The 19,190-nt window shown below is 37.5% G+C and overlaps 1 protein-coding gene across 5 annotated transcripts in view; it reads right to left on the bottom strand.

Annotated features, from left to right (window-relative positions):
* The window catches only part of sin3ab (SIN3 transcription regulator family member Ab), a 34,757-nt gene extending 16,329 nt beyond the window's left edge, over positions 1–18,428 (bottom strand). For 2 of the 5 annotated variants that reach the window (XM_067402026.1, XM_067402028.1), the window contains exons 1-8: positions 18,247–18,428; positions 14,655–14,868; positions 12,979–13,146; positions 12,781–12,893; positions 2,261–2,552; positions 1,927–2,178; positions 1,260–1,412; positions 83–238 (exon numbers count right to left, since the gene is read on the bottom strand). In XM_067402026.1, coding sequence (XP_067258127.1) covers positions 83–238; positions 1,260–1,412; positions 1,927–2,178; positions 2,261–2,552; positions 12,781–12,893; positions 12,979–13,146; positions 14,655–14,837 — 1,317 coding nt within the window. In that variant the 5' untranslated portion in view covers positions 14,838–14,868; positions 18,247–18,428. Of the gene's footprint in view, positions 1–82; positions 239–1,259; positions 1,413–1,926; positions 2,179–2,260; positions 2,553–10,226; positions 10,689–12,780; positions 12,894–12,978; positions 13,147–14,654; positions 14,869–18,246 lie in introns of those variants that run through there. The other 3 variants (XM_067402027.1, XM_067402029.1, XM_067402030.1) reach the window with 2 other exon arrangements.
* Between the last annotated feature and the right edge of the window lie 762 nt (positions 18,429–19,190).

Here is a 19,190-nt window from a genome sequence, read left to right as displayed (position 1 = left end):
AGTTAAAAAAAAAGAACATGAATATTGGATAATAATACAGTGTAAAAACAGCAATTAAGTACATTAACCAAGTTTTACTCACCTTAACAGGGGGTGTAGTGGGCGTCCCAGTGTGTCTGCGGATCTGACAGCCATTCTGGTTAAAACTCTGTTTATGGTTAGGCTGGGGTCTCTTTACCGTCCCTCCACGATCAAGACGCAGAGATTCAGCCTTCTCGGCTGTAGTCTTACTCAATAACTGAGGAGAAGAGAAAAAGCTTATGAATAATAAGCAAAATGAGTTCAGCTCCATGATTTTTAGTTATGACTATCCAACCCTCTATGCACACCTTGAATAGAATTGGCATTGGCCAGTAAAAAGTAATTTATATATATATAGGACGTTGCATAAGCTTTTTGAACTGCAAGATTTTAAGCTTTCTTCGTACATTGAATACGGAAGGTGGTCTGGCGGATGCTAGATATTTTACTTCATAACGTGTTAAATATGGATATTTTTTTACACAAACGCCTCGCTTCTCTTCAGAAGGCCTTTATTAACCCCCCGGAGCTGTGTGGAATATGTTTACAATGGATGGATGTGGATGGAAGCACTTTTTTCAGATCATACTCGTGACCCCTGTTTACTGCCATTTTAAAGCTCAGATGCATCGGGATATTTATTAAATATCTCCAATTGTGTTCATCAGAAAGAAGAAAGTCATATACACATAGGATGGCTTGAGGGTGAGTAAAGTGTGGGGTCATTTTCATTTGAAAGTGAACCAATCCTTTAAAACAGGGACAGTGGTAGGTGAGCGCTTGCACATTAGTTCGGTTTGTTCTTAAAGGCTGAATAATACCAAATGAACTCTGCTTTGACAGGAAAAATGACAAAGAATATCATTTACATGTAGCACATCAGTTCTACTTAGTATGCAAGACTCCCTTGCTCTCTCTCTTTGTGTGTGTGAAAAAAAACACTGAGCGCTCTCAGCTAAGTGACAACAAGTTGGGCACCATCAACAGTTTACGGTTCATCAAATACGCTGTGCATCCACTAAGATTAATTGCAATAGTGCGCTTTAAAGATGGAGAATGAACTCTCAAGTGCTCAGTCAAAGTGTTCAAGATGAGTGAAAGCCAGTGAAAATATATCTCTGCTAAACTCAAACACTGCCTAATGGCTAATGAAACATTATTTAGGTGCCAAGCATGAACATTCAGTTGAATATGCGAGTGATTTACTCGCTTTTTAGATGGTTGCCATAAATACCTACCGCTGAACTGTTAGCATCTGGCAGGAACTGGCCAAATTCTGAAAGGAGGTCCTCCTGGTTCTTGAAGAGCTGGGCCACCTGAGCATACACCTGCTGCTCTGTGAGAGTGGGTGTGTAGTTTCCCCCTGCCTCCTTAGCATTACGCTGCTCCTTCTATACAACAAACAGAACAGAAAGTTTACAGTAAGCATGCAGCATGAAGGGCTTTAAATATACATTACTGTTAAAAAGTTTGGGGTCAGTAAGACTTTTTAATGTTTTGAAAGAAGTCTCATGGTCATTTTTGTGTTTTATTTGATCAAATATTTGCTCAAAAATACAGTAAAAAAAGGGTAATATTGTAAAATATTACAATTTAAAATAACTTTTCTATTTTTATATATTTTAAAATGCAATTCATTCCTGTGATGGGAATGCTGAATTTTCAGCAACCATTACTCCATTTGAAATAGAAATCTTTGTCTTTGCTGTCGTGTTAGATCAATTTAATGCATCCTTGCTGAATTGAAATTAATTTCTTTCACAAAAAAGAAAAAAAAAGAAAAAGAAAAAGAAAAATCTTACTTTTGAACAGTAGCGTACTTAGCCGAATAAAAAGGTTGGTTGTACTACACAGCTGTACAGAGCATTTTGACATGGATATTGCCCTCAGTGCCTCAGCTCTCACCTGGTATGTGTGCAGAATTTCCAAGAAGGATTTGTAGACCTCTGGCTGGCCCTGAAATCGGTTCTTGATTTTGTTCACGTAGCTGATAGCATGGTTGAACTCTACAGGCTGGTTGTTCTGTAGCGGGGTTGAACCGGCAGTGCTGCTGCTGATGGGAGTGTGGGACTGGACCGAGGGTGAGCGCGGGGAGGCGTACGAGGGAATGGACGGATTAGGCTGGCTTGTTGGGGTAAGTGCGGGAGACTGCATTGGCTGTAGAACATAAAACTAATTTAGACAACTTTGCAAATATACAACCCAAATCTGTACAGAAGGTAAAATAATTCAGTTTTACCTTGCTGATCTTTGCAGGGGTTGGCTGGCTAGGGATGACCAAGGCAGCAGTGCTGGTAGGAGCTGCTGGTTGGGTCTGACGCTGTGCTGGCTGTGTTATGGGGAGGTCCTGGACAGAGATACCATGCGGGGTGATGTGGTGGATCTGGCCAGGAGTGGTCACATTAACCAGATCATTGGTCTGAACCTCAATCTTGTAGCCAGGAGGCAGGAAGGTGTTGAAGCCCATGATGAGGTCTGGATGGCCTTTGAAGAGCTGGGAGACTCTGCTGATCACACCTGGTGTATCAATGCTGATAACACAAGAACAATACACTTATGGTATATGATTTGCAATGTCCCAAGAATAATTTTTTTTTTCTAAATTCGTAACACCAAGTATTAAACTTCAAAAACACACTGGTAGCGTTTGTACAGCATCATAGCAGTGGTTCCAAAGCTACATATAAAGGTGAGAATTTCTTTACAAATACAACTATACATTTGTTTTTAGAAGTTGTTCATTTATGAACTTGATAGGCTTGTAAGTTTGTTAACATGAGGCAGTGTACAACATTGGGTAAATCTTCAATAAATATTATTGATTCTTTATTTTCTTTCCTGACATTACACTAGACATGCTTATTCTGTGCATGTTGAACACTCGCAGCAAAAATAGACTCAGCACAGAAAACCTCGCTTCCATGTTGCTCACGTGTTTCTCCTGCTCCCGGTGGGAATGCACCCAGTATGATTGCATATGCATATATACATATATATATATATATATATATATATATATATATATATATATATATATATATATATATATATATATATATATATATATATATATATATATATATATATATACATATATACATATATACATTATATATATATATATATATATATATCATATACCAAATCATATACTGGCACAACCATCTGTATAACTTCTCAAATGTCTGGAGTCCTGTGTACCCAATCACAATTCACTAATAATATAAATATTATATTATTATATATATATATATTATTAGTGAATTGTGATTGGGTACACAGGACTCCAGACATTTGAGAAGTTATACAGATGGTTGTGCCAGTATATGATTTGGTAGCGCTGGGGGGATTTTTAATCATAAAATTACTTATGTTTTGTTTTGCATTAATAAGTGCTTTTACTAATAATATTACATGTTTGCTTATTGGAAATTTGACAGTAAAGCACTGAGCTTGAACTGAGATGCAGATAAAATTAACTTGTATTAACAACAGTAACGTGCAAAAACCGAATTTTTATTGGGAAAATATAAACATTATTAAAAGTACCATTGTTCTTCTATAGTATAATACTGAACTGACCGAGAGCTCCAGTGATTATAAAATGAGCTATCTTTACTTACTTTCTGTGTTCAGTCGCAATTTGAAGAAACGTTTTTGTTTTTCATGAGACTTGGCTACTTGCTACCTTTTCATATATTAGGGAAATGGAAAGTCAATAAGTGCTCTTCTGTCACTTTTTTACTGGTTTATAGTGGTAATTTTATGTCTCTTTTTAAAATAAAAATGTTTGTTTTTGTAATTTTCCTACACCTTTAAACTTTTAGTTTTACAAATCATCACATTAAAAAGAAAAAAAGAAAAAAAGTGTAACATCAAAAAGTGTGAACTTTATTAATTTTGTGGCGAATATATGTTTCTTATACTGTATGCAACAGAAATGGCAGCTCTTATCAGTTAGGCAACGTGGTGGTGGCAAAATGCATCCATTTGGTCTCAGTCTGGAGCCCTGGTACAGGTGACATATCCAGGACTTCTCCACCATCATTTAGTCAGGTTAAACACAGCCCCTGCAAGCTTGTGTTCATCTGCTTCTACTTTAGAGTGCAACGGCCACCTCTCAAAATTTAATCAATGATGCATAAAATGCATGAATAAATAAAAATAAAAAAACCTGTTTCTATTTAACCATCTATAGCTACATTAGTTAAAGGTGTGGTCACATTAACTATCATTTTAAAAGGAATCTTCCTTTAGAATAGAATTGGTTTTCATACACAAGACAAATACTGATAGATATAAATACTGACGGATACAAATACATAAGTGTGATGAGCAGCTCTAATTTAGCATTCATATACTTAGATCTAAAGCCTGACACCTAAGCTTAAAATATTTTACTTCTGCTGCCATAAAAGCACTGGTATTTCCTTCTGGTAATACAAATCTATTAGAGGTGCAGCAGATCATAAAACTCACAGTTTGAAACAGATCAGTCTTTGGATGAGCAAAAAAAAAAAAAAAAAAAAAAAAAAAAAAAAAAAAAAAGATTAGGCTACAACCGCCCCTAAAATATTATATGCACGCACACACACAGGGCTTGACATTAAAACCTGCCAACCCACCATATGCAGGTGGATTTCAGCAGTGGCACTTTGGCGGGCTGGATTTTTCAATTGTAGTCTTTTAAAAAGGCATTTGAAATAATAAACTAAGTGCAATGTAGTGTTGTCAAAAATATCTGTTTTTCAATACATATCAATACTGAAATATCTGAAACGCTTCCAATACTTTTTTTCCCGCAGAATAGATACCAGCTGTGCTTTCAGCATGTGACAGCGAATTGACACACAATCCCACCTCCCCTCTCTCACTTGTTTCATTTGCTCCAGATGAATATTGTTAGTGTTACCAGGGTTTAAATTTCAGCGCGGGATTGCGTGTACTGCGCATAATTTTACTCACTGCCACAGATTCTGTGCTCACACCAAAGTGCACGCACACAAAGCTGCCTCTCAGTACTAAATTGAGTTCTTTCTTTACTGCTTATTGTGCTTAAGGGTGCTTTCACACCTGCCTCATTTAGTTCGGTTGAATCGTACCAGAGTTTGTTTGTCCCTTTGGTGCGGTTCGTTTGGGCAGGTGGGAAAGCAGCAATCGCACTCGGGTGCGCACCAAAAGCGGACCAAACAAGCGTACCGAGACCTGCTTGAAGAGGTGGTCTCGGTACGCTTTCAAACGAACTCTGGAGCGGTTCGCTTGAGATGTGAAAGCAATCGACCCAGTTAACGGACCAACGAACCAAATGATATCATTTTCATAACGGAAAATATGATATAAAAATCAGTAATGTCTGATTCTGTGAGAGAGCACATTATTTACAATATCTGAAAGCCAACGAGCACCTCTGGTGTGTAATTACACTTCTCCGTGCGAGAATGCTGTCCAGACGAAGTCTCAATTCCCGCTCTGCTTCATTATAAAATTCAAATGGTCTCTCTCGACAGACACACGGACAACAGGTCGCCTACTAGACAGTGCTGGGAAATCCAGAGATGGAGAGAGAGAGAAACAGCGCGGGTTTGAATTTGCCGCAGCAAATATGAATTAACTGCGGGAGAGATGGCTACATTTATAAAGTGTTTGTGTGTGTCTCAACAGTTACAAATAAAGCCACAATAAGCTCATGGAGCTAGCTTGTCAATCATTATTTTGATGGATGACACAGCGAAAACTCTGACCAATAAGAGGACCGTTGTACTCGCATGTGACTTGCCTGAATGCATTTTGGTACGCTTTGAAATGTTGCCATGTGAAAGCGAACCGAACCAAGAAGAAAATGCAACATTGTAACAAATTTAGTCCCTGTTTCGGAACAAAACAAGCGATCCATAGGTGTGAAAACACCCTAAACAGTCAAATACACACAAAATAATGTCAAAATTCCGGTCTTGACAAGTATTCACATAAACACAGCCAGTTATGTTTTAAGTGAGCGATAACAGTTGAGAAAGATAACACATTTTATACTATAAACACACATTTATACTGCCATCAAACGGTTATACTATGCATAACATTTGATTTTATTTCTTGATGGCACGGAATCTGCATATTTTTAACTTGCACATAATGCATTAATTATAAAAAAGATTTTTTTTTGTATTTTATATAGAAATAAACTGTGTATAATTTATTATTTAGAAGATATGAGAAACTTCCAGTTTCCCTTTTTGTCATTAATTTAATCCCTCACCATTGTAGCATCTGGATCGAACATACAATTATTCATTTTATTTAATGAATAATCCAGAAACTCCCTCACAAGTTCTGTTAACCCATCCCCCACAACTGCAACACACAGCCAATATAGGTGTTCTGTTCCTGTTTTATTACCTTCAGAAATTTGCTGAAGACTTGTGACTCCGACTTAACTTATTGAGAAGGACAAATAAACCCTTATAATCCTATATATTCTATATATAACAACTTGAGAAATGTATAAACATGTATCCAATTTTCCCATCTCATGATTTTCCTTTTATAGGCTTTGGCCTAAGTATTAATTCTCTCTTTTGAACTCTTTTGGCATTAATGTTCCAGAGTTGTATATTATGGTTAACTAAAATCCCATGGGTAGCATGTGTGGTATTGATGGACTCCAACTTCCATTTCCTATTTGGTAATTAATGTTTCATGTTGCTAACTCTGACACATTATTATTATTATAAGAATCTAGAAGGTTCTTCTCTCATTCATCCAATCCAATGTCTTATGCTAATATTCTGCCAAAGGGACAAAGACTTGTAAAATTCCCTCTGAGGGGACAACTCCTTATTGGCTCAGACACCTCAATGTGGGTGTGGCATCTTCACCCCTTAAAGGGTTAGTTCACCCAAAAATGAAAACAATGTCATTTATTATTACTTACCCTCATGCCGTTCCACACCCGTAAGAAATTGGTTAATCTTCGAAACACAAATTAAGATATTTTAGTTAAAATCCGATGGCTCCGTGAGGCCTCCATAGCCAGCAATGACATTTCCTCTCTCAAGATCCATTAATGTACTAAAAACATATTTAAATCAGTTCATGTGAGTACATTGGCTCAATATTAATATTATAAAGCGACGAGAATATTTTTGGTGCGCCAAAAAAAACTAAATAATGATAAATAAAATGGCCGATTTCAAAAAACTGCTTCAGGAAGCTTCGGAGTGTTATGATTCTTCTGTGTCGAATCATGATTCGGATCGCGTGTCAAACCGCCAAACTGTTGGCATCACGTGACTTTGGCGCTCCGAACCGCTGATTCGACATGCTAATTCATAATGTTCCGAAGCTTCCTGAAGCAGTGTTTTGAAATCGGCCATCACTATATAATTCATTATTTTGTTTTTGGCGCTCCAAACATATTCTCGTTGCTTTATAATATTAATATTGAACCACTGTACTCACATGAACTGATTTAAATATGTTTTTAGTACCTTTATGGATCTTGAGAGAGGAAATGTCATTGCTCCCTATGCAGGCCTCAAGGAGCCATCGGATTTCAATGGATTTCATCTTAATTTACGTTCCGATGTTTAACGAAGGTCTTACGGGTGTGGAATGGCATGACGGTCATTTTTGGGTGAACTAACCCTTTAAAAAAAAAAAAATCACTGATCACAAGACCACGCTCTCTTCCTCTTCCCCTCCTCACTCTTTTTTACTGAGAAAACTCTGATGTGAAGATGATGCTGTACTAGAAGCTTCTCAGGAACCCCAAGCTTGTGCCAGGCTCTGGCCTAGACTTTTCATTCACCAAAGATCCTCTGAATCCAACTGGTTCTCTCTCATCAAGACAACATCAGCATCAGATCAACTGGAGCCTCAACAAATTGCATCAGGACAGTTCAATTTAAATGGGCGAGACATGCAAATATCAAACTTAGTCTCATTATTTGATACATTAAGTATCCTTACTCCCCTTTATAAAAAGGGTTTGTTAGAACTAAACTGATGGTTTGCTCAAGGCTGTTGATCTGCTGAATTTCAAACAATGCAATAACTTCTTGCTTTCCTGTATTCTGCTTTAGCTCTCTCTTTCCCTTGGTAATCTGTTTGTGTGAATGAATGTGTGTGTATGTTAGAGTAGTTTAAGTGTTTAGTCTAGTTAATAAAGTCTTGTTCATGTCACACGTAAAGTTGTCCATGATTCATGCTCATGTACTGGAGTCCCTAATCATGCAGATCCTCACTACATGCTCTGAGTATTACTGTACAATAAGATTGTCATTTCCCATAACCTGGGGCCGGTTGCACCAGCTGGATGTAAAAAGTTGGGTGTAAGCTCTACGCTGGACTTAGTTACATCCAGTTTTCCGATGAATATTTACACCTGTTGCACCATCTAAAACTACGACTAGGTGCAGGTATGCTTAGCGTAGACGATGCGCGTACACGCTGGCATTTTCTACAGCACTGTTAGTTGAGACGCCGTTCGCGTTACTATGGTGATCAATTTGAATTTATTGGCTCCAACGAATAGATGAAAAATGACTGCTGAGCCGAAAAAAAGAAAAATAAATTACTCAAGATTGTGAAAAGAAAAATTATTGAGCTATTCAGCAAGTATATGCAACCTGCTGAAACGAAACCTTTCAATAAATTATCTGTCCCCATATACATCTAACATCTAAAGGATTGGTCCGGTCTCTCATTACTCTTTCACACCGGAAAGCCCACTGATCATGTAGCATGTATAGCAGACGCGCCATCGTCTCAACGTTTTTATTTATCTTTATTTTCACCATGGAAACAAGTCAAGACTTCTCACTTTACACCTACCTTTGACTAGGCGTAAGATTTATTCTCAGACGTGCGCTACGCCCAGATGGTATTAATTCTACGCAGGACTTAAAGGTCCTGTTTTTTGTGTTTTTTGAAGCTTTGTTTATAGTGTGCAATATAACATGTGTTCATGTGTTGCGTGTAAAAAAAAAACACAGTATTTTTCACATAATTTACTTATCTGTATACCGCTGTTTCCACTGTCATAAAAACGGGCTGATGACTTCCTTGTTCTATTAAGTCCCTCCTTCAGAAATACGTAACGAGTTCTGATTGTGCCAGCGGTTCCTGTGTTGTGATTCGACAGCAGCTTAGCGCTCCTTGCCCGGAAAGGTCACGCCTCTTACCATAATGTGGAGATGCATGCGCTCAGTGTTACTGTAAACATGTCTTTAATTTTACCCTATCAATTTGAGCCGGAATCAGACCCGGTGATTGGACTGCGGGATGAAAAAACAGCGTTTTCGACAACATGGCAACAAACACACAACTCTTGTGTATTCCTGTGGGCGGAGGTTAGTCAAAAACTGTTTTAGTGACGTCATTAAAGAAGGAAGTAGAGGGATGTAGTCCAAACTGGCCGTTCGATGTAGGCGACTTCTGTTAAATAAAATATCTCGCTTGGCATTGAACTTTGAGCTTTAAAATTTTAAAGATTTTATTTATACTCTAACAACAACATTACACACTAACTAAAGTTTGAAACATGGGATCACGAAGAACGGGACCTTGAAAATGCATTTTACGTTAAGCTTAGTCTTACGACCGGGTGTGCGTCCTGCTGGTGCAACTGGCCCCTGGAAATGAACATTTTTTTAGAATAAATAATTGAAAAATAACTGAATGTAATATTAATTTTATTACATTAAGTTAATTTTATTAACTGATCCAAATATTTATAATTAATTACTAATTAACTAGTTATGATTAATTATTCATATTTCTTTTGAGCTAATTTGTTACACCATGGCAACACCGTTCAAGATATCCAATACCCCTTCGGCTTCATGCTGACTGAGTTTGATGGCAATCAGATAAATCCCCTATAGAGGAATATATCAAATTCCAGAGCATGTGTTCCAGAGCTTTCTGATGGACTGGCGTATGACTTTGGATGTACTCACACTAGACGATCTGAACCTTGCCCAAGCATGTTTGACCCCGAAAAGTATGGTTCATTTGACTAGTGTGATCACTCTGTACCCCCTTGAAGAGGTGGGCTCGGGAGCACAGAACAGCTACTACTTTTGTGTGTGCTACTGTCATCATTACGACAGCAAACATCTTCTATTACTACTTGAACAGTACACTTCTCAAATTAATTTAATTAATTTGAGTATATTAAGGTTCATAATGGGTATGGTTCTCACCTCATTGATGATCAGGAATTGTAGTTTTTGAGTAAAGCTTCAATTTCCTCCATTAACGTCAGCTGCCTCTGTAATAATCTTCTGATATGTGCAGCACAAGCAAATGAAAATCGCTGCGCAGCATAAATCATAAATCTATTAGGCAGTCTGTAAGTGAAAGTGCTTTTCTTCCTGTTTTCTTCAAAACAAAAAGTTGCATTGCAAAAGCGTGCTCCGGCCCGGAACATTAAGTGCAATGTAAGTGCAGGCCACCGGGGAAGTGGGGAGGAGGGACAATCGCGCCAGGGCATGGTAAGGCACGGTAGTGTGAGTACGCCATTAGAGTATGAAAGTTGTTTGGCCCAATGAGGTCTATAGAAGTGTATGAAGTTTGGTTAAAGTAGGTGAAAAGAGTGAGCCACAGAGCCCTAAAATTGCCCGAAAATTAAATATAGGTTAAAGACGCCTTTTGTTTTTTTGATTAACATTAATGACACAGACAGCAGCAGGTGCATAGTCTGCTGTAACTTTAAAGTATTAGTTCACTTTTAAATAAACTTTTCCAGATAATTTACTCACCCCCATGTCATCCAAGATGTTCATGTCTTTCGTTCGTCAGTCGAAAAGAAATTCCAGGATTTTTCTCCATATAGTGAATTTCAATGACTACCAACAGGTTGAAGGTCAAAATGACAGTTTCGGTGCAGCTTCAAAGGGCTTTAAACAATACCAGACGAGGAATAAGGGTCTTATCTAGCAAAACGATCGGTCATTTTCGAAAAAAATACAACCGTTTATGCTTTATAAACACAAAATATCGCCTTGAACGTACTTCCCGTTTCCGCATTCTTCAAAACGCTTATGCTGAATGTCCTACGCCTTCCGAATTCTACTTACGGAAAAAAACTAAACTGGCACCGCGTTCATTCCGTAAGTAGAATAGGGAAGGCGTAGGACATACAGCGTAAGCGTTTTGAAGAATGCGGAAACGGGAAGTACGTTCAAGGCGATATTTTGTGTTTATAAAGTATATACAGCTGACTGACGATCGTTTTGCTAGATAAGACCCTTATTCTTCGTCTGGTATCGTTTAAGCCCTTTGAAGCTGCACAGAAACTGCAATTTGAACCTTCAACCTGTTGGTAGTCATTGAAATCCACCATATGGAGAAAAATCCTGGAATGTTTTCCTTAAAAACCTTAATTTCTTTTCGACTGACAAAAGAAAGACATGAACATCTTGGATGACATGGGGGTGAGTAAATTATCAGGAAAAGTTTATCTAAAAGTGGACTAATCCTTTAAGACATAATGCATGGATCCAATATAATGATACACATCCAATTTCTTTCTTTTTACATTCCTCTCACTTAAGACATAAATGACTGCGTTTACGAGAATACTTGCCGAGACGAGTATTTTGAGATACGTTTGTGTGTATTTGTCCGTCGAGCACAAGGGAATGTGAAAGAGAACTCAATTCTGTGTTTGCGCATGCAATGCACTTTGAGTGTTTGCACACAGAAAACTGGGCACAAGTAGAAAATTGAGTTCTCTTTTGCATTTTCTTGTGCTTGAATGGTTTAAAATCGCAAGAATTAGAAACGTGCAAATAATTAACTTTCACTGTATAATGGCTAAAGTTTGCAATTAATCTGTAGGCCACATGGGTGCTGAACCGTGTGGTCTGGTCCGTACAGATCAGGGATAAACTACGATCCGTTAGACCGCTAAAATCTATGAACAGAACATATGGAAATATTAAAATAATTAATCGGTAATTCGAAAATGAATTTTAGAGGCAAATGTGCAAACTTCAGAAGAAACTAACATACAATACCAGATATGATCATTGTTCTTACAAAATTAATCAACAATTCTCTCTTCAATGCTTGGCCTACTGGTGCCAGCAATTGCTCTATCAATGACAAAGAGAGGGGGGTCAGAACACAAGAGCAGCAACAAGGAAGTACAAAGACAGGTTAATGGCTCGTTCACACAGAACGTGTCTTTGCGTCTAAAAACGCAGTGCTCAGGAATGGTTTTAAAAAAGCACAGCATAGAACGCGAGGGTTCGAGACAAGCTTTTGAGATGTGATGCAATAACTGCAATAATGAACAAATATAACAGTTGCCATGCAAACTTGCTACTGTAAACAGAAGCACGCAATGCTTGTCCTGCCTCCGAGTTCTTCTGATTAGTCCACCGTTTTGGAACTGACATTGAGGAGCGGCGTGTAAAAGTTGAAATTCTTTTAACTTGACATGGCGTCTTCAAAATGTACTCATTTGTGAGAAGCTGCAAAAGACGCGAACACAATGGTCATACGCGTCCGTCTAGTGCGTTTACATAGATAAACAATGGAAAAGTAGCACACTGGAATGGAAAAGCGCATTCTGTGTGAACGGCCTCTAAGTGTTTTTCTCAGCAATCCTGACCAAAGATAAAGTCCCCAAGGCACGCTACAAAACTAGATCATTCCATTCATTGTGTGGAGCTAGACTGAACTAGAAGGGACAGAAACACAACAAGCCCAAAGAAGAAGAAAAAAAAATCGAACAAAAACATAACTCACGCTGACCTTTGAGACTTGAACTCCTTCATGATATCCAGGAAGTCATTGTAGACCTGCGGCTGATTGCCAAACTGAAGTTTAACTTGATCCAGATAGGAAAGAGCATCTTCAACCTGAAATCACAAAAATCTCAGCTCTCCAGCACTTCATTTAAACTAAAGCAGATAATTTCCATACTCTACTAGACAGATCTCTTACCTTAAGCCTTTGAAACTGCTGTTGGCCCAGTGTTGGGGCAGGGGCAGGGGTAGCATGAGAGTGACCCTGGCCCACAGGCTGGACAGCCGGTCCATGGTGATGAGGCCCACTGTGCACAGCTGAACTGCTGGTGTGACCATGTCCCCCAGAACTCTGGGCCATTGACAACTGTTAGAGCAGAAGGAGAAATGGTTAACCATCAGGGCTGCTTGCGTGAAGTAAAATGTAATTTCCTTTTGAAACTATGCAATGAATTCTCATTTGTAAAGTTTTATATAGCCCAGAAGTGCTTTAAATAAATTAAATGCACACAGTGTTTAATCTGTCATAGTTTGTCATCTCCTGCACATTTTGACCAATGAATTTCCTTGAATTATCCAGTCAATCATGATTACTGGATTCATTATTTTTTATTTAATTTATAGATGTAGCACTCACAAACAGCAATTTCTAGCCAATTAAACATTTAAATAGAACAGTGTAACTCTAATATACATAGAAAACAAGTAAAAAATCTAAAAGGTATTTTTTAAAACCATGCAAAAAAAAAAAAAGTGTGTGTGTGTATTCATAGTTTTTGGTATAGAAAGTATATATACATTTTAAGTATATATACATTTTAAGTATATATATATATATATATATATATATATATATATATATATATATATATATATATATATATATATATATATATATATATATATATATATATATATATATATATATATATATATATATATATATTATATACACTAAGATTTTTAATGTTTTTAAAAGCAGTTTCGTCTGCTCACCAAGGCTACATTTATTTATTTAAAAATACAGTAAAAACAGTAATATTGTGAAATATTATTACAATTTAAAATAACTGTTTTCTATTTGAATATATTTCACAAAGTAATTTATTCCTGTGATGGCAAAGCTGAATTTTCAGCATCATTACTCCAGTCTTCAGTGTCACATGATCCTTCAGAAATCATTCTAATATGCTGATCTGCTGCTCAAGAAACATTTAATATGTACAATTGTACAAAATATTTGTGTACAATATTTTTTTTTCAGGATTATTTGATGAATAGAAAGTTCAAAAGAACAGTGTTTATCTGAAATCTAATCTTTTGTAACATTATAAATGTCTTTACTGCCACTTTTGATTGATTTAATGCATCCTTGCTGAATATAAGTATTCATTTCTTTAATTTCTTTTCAAAAAAATAAAAATAAAAATTCTTACTGACCCCAAACTTTTGAACGGTAGTGTATAATGCTACAGAAGCTTTCTATTTCAGATAAATGCTGTTCTTTTGAACTTTCTATTCATCAAGGAATCCTGAAAAAAAAAGGTATGCAACTGTTTTCAACATTGAAAATAATCATAAATGTTTATTGAGCAGCAAATCAGCAATGAATGACTTCTGAAGGATCATGTGACACTGAAGACTGGAGAAACCATGCTGAAAATTCAGCTTTGCCATCACAGGAATAAATTAATTTGTCAAATATATTTAAATAGAACACAGTTATTTTAAATTGTAATAATATTTACATTAAAAATCTTAGTGGTTCCAAACTTTTGGTCTGTACTAATTATATATATATATATAAATATATATATATAAACATATTGACATATGCACTGAATTGTTGCAAGTGTGCTGATGACTTTTTAGTACCTGATAGGTCTGTGAGACAGAGTACTGCATGCTGGACGATGGCTGCATGTTATCCGGTGCAGTCACGTAGAGGGAGGACTGGGAGGCAGGGTTGAGGACACGGTGCTGAAAGCTGTCCACACCCCCGGGGAGCCGCCGCTGAGAGCCAATCACTGTGTCCTGATCCTCCAAACGCCGCTTCATTATGTACTCATGCTCCTTACTGCGGCGGAAACTACAACAACAAAACAATAACAGGGCTTGGCATTAACTTTGATTTTAATTTAGATTTAAATTTTTAATTACTCACATATAAACCTTGATCAGCGAACAGAAACAGATGCTCAATCGAACATGAATGACACACGAGAACCTCTTCTGGAAGCTCAAATGTGCCGTGTAACCATTGAGGTTTATTCTCGCGTGTTACGCAACAAATTTGAGCTTCTGGAAGAGTTTTCTTGTGCATCATTTATGTTCGGTTGAGCTTCTGCTTATGTTTGCCGATTAATGTTTACATGCGAGTAAAAGCCTAAATTAATTCTGTTCGTCATAAGAAGCGATTGAGTTTCTTTGAAAATCTGGACTAAATTAATATGGATAAGTTTTCCAATCTCTTTATTAACTTCTTTTTGAGGTGAACTAACCCTTTAAGCACAATATATAAGTAGCAAAAAAGACCTCAATTCAGTACTAAGAGGTGCCTTTGTGTGTGCGCACTTTGAGTGTAATCACAAAATCTACGAGAATGAGTAAAATTATTCATAATACGCAAAATCCCACAATGAAATTCAAGCCCTGTAACACTAACAATATTCATCCGGAGGAAATTAAACGAATGAGTGAGGGGAGGCAGGTTTGTGTGACAACTCGCTGTTGGAGAGATGAGAGAGTGAGAAAGCGCAGCCGGTATCATGTATCCATTCTGCAGAAAATGAGTATTGAACGCATTATTTTTCAGTATCAATATGCATCGGAAAAAAAAAAATCTATATTTTTGACAATACTACACACAGTTTATTATTTCAGCCTTTTTAAAAGGCTGCAATTTAAAAATGTATAGCTTATATACTATATATAAAATTCAACCCATCAAAGTGGCTAGTAGGATTGACTGCGAAAAATCCATGTATCCTATGCTGTTAAACTGATATTTCACCCAAAATTGAACTAGTTTCTAACAACATGAGAGCAAGTAAATTACTAAATGTTTGTGTAAACCATTCCTAAAAACCACATGATCTAAAGAAACCAGAAACCTGTTGCATGAAGCCGGTTTCAGTTGCTAGCCAGGTAAGTTTGAGATAAGTTTGATAAGTTAAACTCTTGTCTTTTTATTTTTTTTATTTTGGGGCTCAAGAAGGTGGATTAGTTTTTAGCAGTGTTCATCGCCATGGTAACTTATGCTACACAGATCACAAACCAAAACTGGACCAATGAGCTGTGAGCAAAGTGATATACATGTGCTGCAATAAAGCCACTGCCCTGTACCTCCAAATTAAAGCAGTTTATTGTGAAAAGATTTGAGAGACAAAATTGCCAATTGTTTGCTGCAAATTATTGAATACATTTATATTATATGAATTGTGTTCATATGATTGATTCATATAATTATATGAATTGCCAATTAATATTAAAAACTTTGCATTTAAATGAATATAAATACATACATACAAATACAAGCTTTAATATATAAAGCATTTAAAATGACTAACCTTGCGTATTTTCTTTTGAGCTCTATGAATCTATATAAATGATTATTTAATTTGATTCACTTGCATTGATATAATCAGCTATTTTCTTTTAGCTACCTTCTCAAACTTTTACTGCAGCAGCAGCAGTGTTTATTCGTGCCTAAGAAATGCATTTAAATTCATGACATTTTTCATAACAATCTCTTCAGTAGAGAAGTGAATTACAAACACTGGATCAAACCCTGGATCAAACTGACAGCGTTGTGAGCCTGCTGAATCTGATCTAAACAAGGTTGGATTTTTATGGTTTTGTCAACTCTAAACCTACTCTGAAACTCAGTTTGTTCAGCTAGCTTCATGCAACAGGCCACAGAAATCTGATTTTTAGACAAATACATGTAGCTAACCAAATACAACTTTCATTACAAAAATAAAATGCATTATTTTAGGTAAATCGGCCAAAGTGTCCAGCAAACATCCCACTTTGTGAAGTTTGTTGAAAAAGCCAATAGTGTCACTATGAAGAATATAGGGTAGTTTTAAGTTGTTTAATATTTTTGCCCCTACATAATTTCCAGTGTGCCATTATATAGTTTTGATGACTTAACATTCTAAATTGTGACAATGAATACAAAAATAATGGCTATACTCATTCTTTTGGATAAATAAGTCACAAGTTTGGCTTATTCATGCCTTATTACTACAGGCGTGTCCAAAGTTTTTGAACTTCGTGGTCTATAAATTAGATTATAACAGGTTTGGCTAAAGAAATGTATTATGCATAATAACCCTAAAGTGTTTAAATCCCACACTGTCTTGAAAAACTCAACGTGTCAGCAGCCTGCTTGAGAGGAGATCAACTTTATGGCTTTGTGACACCTGTCAAATGTACTCGTCAAACGTTATGACCTTTTGCCACTAATCACATGAGACTGCGACAAAACTTTAAACAGCTTTGTTACAGTCTTCTAAAAACCTGTGTAGGCGGATAGTGGTGTGTAAACACTTACACACTGAGGCAAACATGCTGGGGCATGCGTGTCGTTTCACTTTTATTTGAATGGCTAAACTCGGTTTCATCCAACCGGACAGTTGTGTGTCAGGCCTGAGACTATTTGACCCACACACTCTACAGCACACTGAAATGCAGAGTACGACTTGATCGAAAACACGTATTGTGTTTTTAAATGTGTACGCATGCATGTTTACAAATGTCCTGGCTATTAAAACGCGTTTTATCAAGCCGATAAAGCTTGTTGAGGCGTTTAAGGAGGCGGTTCGCAGTAACCGCCTCTGTCCGATGCAGAGTTCAGTCCAACACAAACTGATCACACCATAATAAAAACACGATCCGATGACCACCGCATCGATCAAGCCCAGCAAATAACATCTAATAAATCATCAAACGCCGAGAAAAGGTGATAAGGCAGCCTGGTTAGCACTCGATATTGCCAACTGTTTCTTGCTACAAATCAGGAAGTCCTACTGAATGGTTTCTACCGGTAAACACACAACTTCTCAGTGATCAAAGCAGCACTGTTATCCGGTAGTCCAGAAGACACCATTAAACCAGTACTGAACGCTGACAGGTCATAGATAGTGAATGATAGCTAGATATTCATGATGCTGATCAACCCAGCAGAGCTTAAAAACCTTATGTAGCCATTCAGGCTAAGTGCGACTGGCTAGCGCCTCGACAAATACTCTTATATAATCACTGCTGTGGCATGCATCACTTCAAATGAACTCGATTTAATGTCGCTAACTTTGAATTTCAGTTCACCCAGGTGATTCAGTGGCCATTTGGTGAGGAAAGCGGTTTAAGCGTCATTAACCAGAGTCTGCTACTTTTAGCCTGAATGGAGCACTGCGACGACAACAGCTAGCGAGCGTCCGCTAGCACGCAAGAGCCAACTCACCCCGCAACAGACACTCCGGATCACTTCTTTCTGCTCCGCTGAGAAATCAAAATCTATAAAGCTCGGTAACAGCGTTCTCAAACGTTGAGTCGTGTAAGGTTCGGATTTGAATGGCAAATTAAAAATACACGTAAGCACCATTCAGTCAAGGCGCCAGACCTCAAATTGCATGCTAGGTTGCTAATTGGCTAACATGGGAAAACAACCTCAGCAGGAGGATCCTCTGGTGGGGGCGTGGTCTTGAGGAGGCGGAGTCAACAAACTCCAACCGAGAACAACGATTGGTGGGGCGTTGGTGAAATTCGAATATATCAGATTTCTGCTGAATTTACCCGCCTCCTCTCTGACAAAAGGAGCAGTGGTGGAGATTCATTTCAGTGAGTCGATTCATTTGAATCCGTTCACAAAAGATTCCTACTGTTCGCTGTTGCAGGTGTGTATGGATCATTGCATTCTTCTCTACTATGTAGTTTGCACGAATTACGTTCAAATAAACGTACTTCATCAGTGGCCAAAAAGTCAGATAGCCTGTACGTCTGTTAAATGTAAGCGCAGGCGTAATTTGGGGGTGGGACATGTCCTCACCACTTTTTGCCTGTGTCGAGATATTGTCCCCACCATTGGCGGGGGCACCTTGCAATATTGGATAATTCCGTTTTAAACCAAGAAGGCGAGCCAATGGATATCACTGACACAAGCAACGTGCAAACTCTGCGCAACAGTTAAAGGGGTTGAAAAAGTCTCGGTCAGTATTCACTACAGAAAGTGAAAGTAAAAAGTGGCGGAGCTGTCGGCATCTGAAGCTGTTTTAACGGAGCATATTCTCTCAGAGACGACGAGAGACGAAATTCAACATAATATGCTGATAACGATATTCTTGATTTATTCCATTATTTCCATTATTTCTCTTGTGGCGCCCGTACATAAAGTGAAACAAACATGTT

This window comes from Chanodichthys erythropterus, chromosome 11, assembly GCF_024489055.1.
Source record: "Chanodichthys erythropterus isolate Z2021 chromosome 11, ASM2448905v1, whole genome shotgun sequence".
NCBI classification, from domain to species: domain Eukaryota; kingdom Metazoa; phylum Chordata; class Actinopteri; order Cypriniformes; family Xenocyprididae; genus Chanodichthys; species Chanodichthys erythropterus.
The sequence above is the reverse complement of the archived record's forward strand: the minus strand, read 5'-3'. Positions and strand labels throughout refer to the sequence as shown.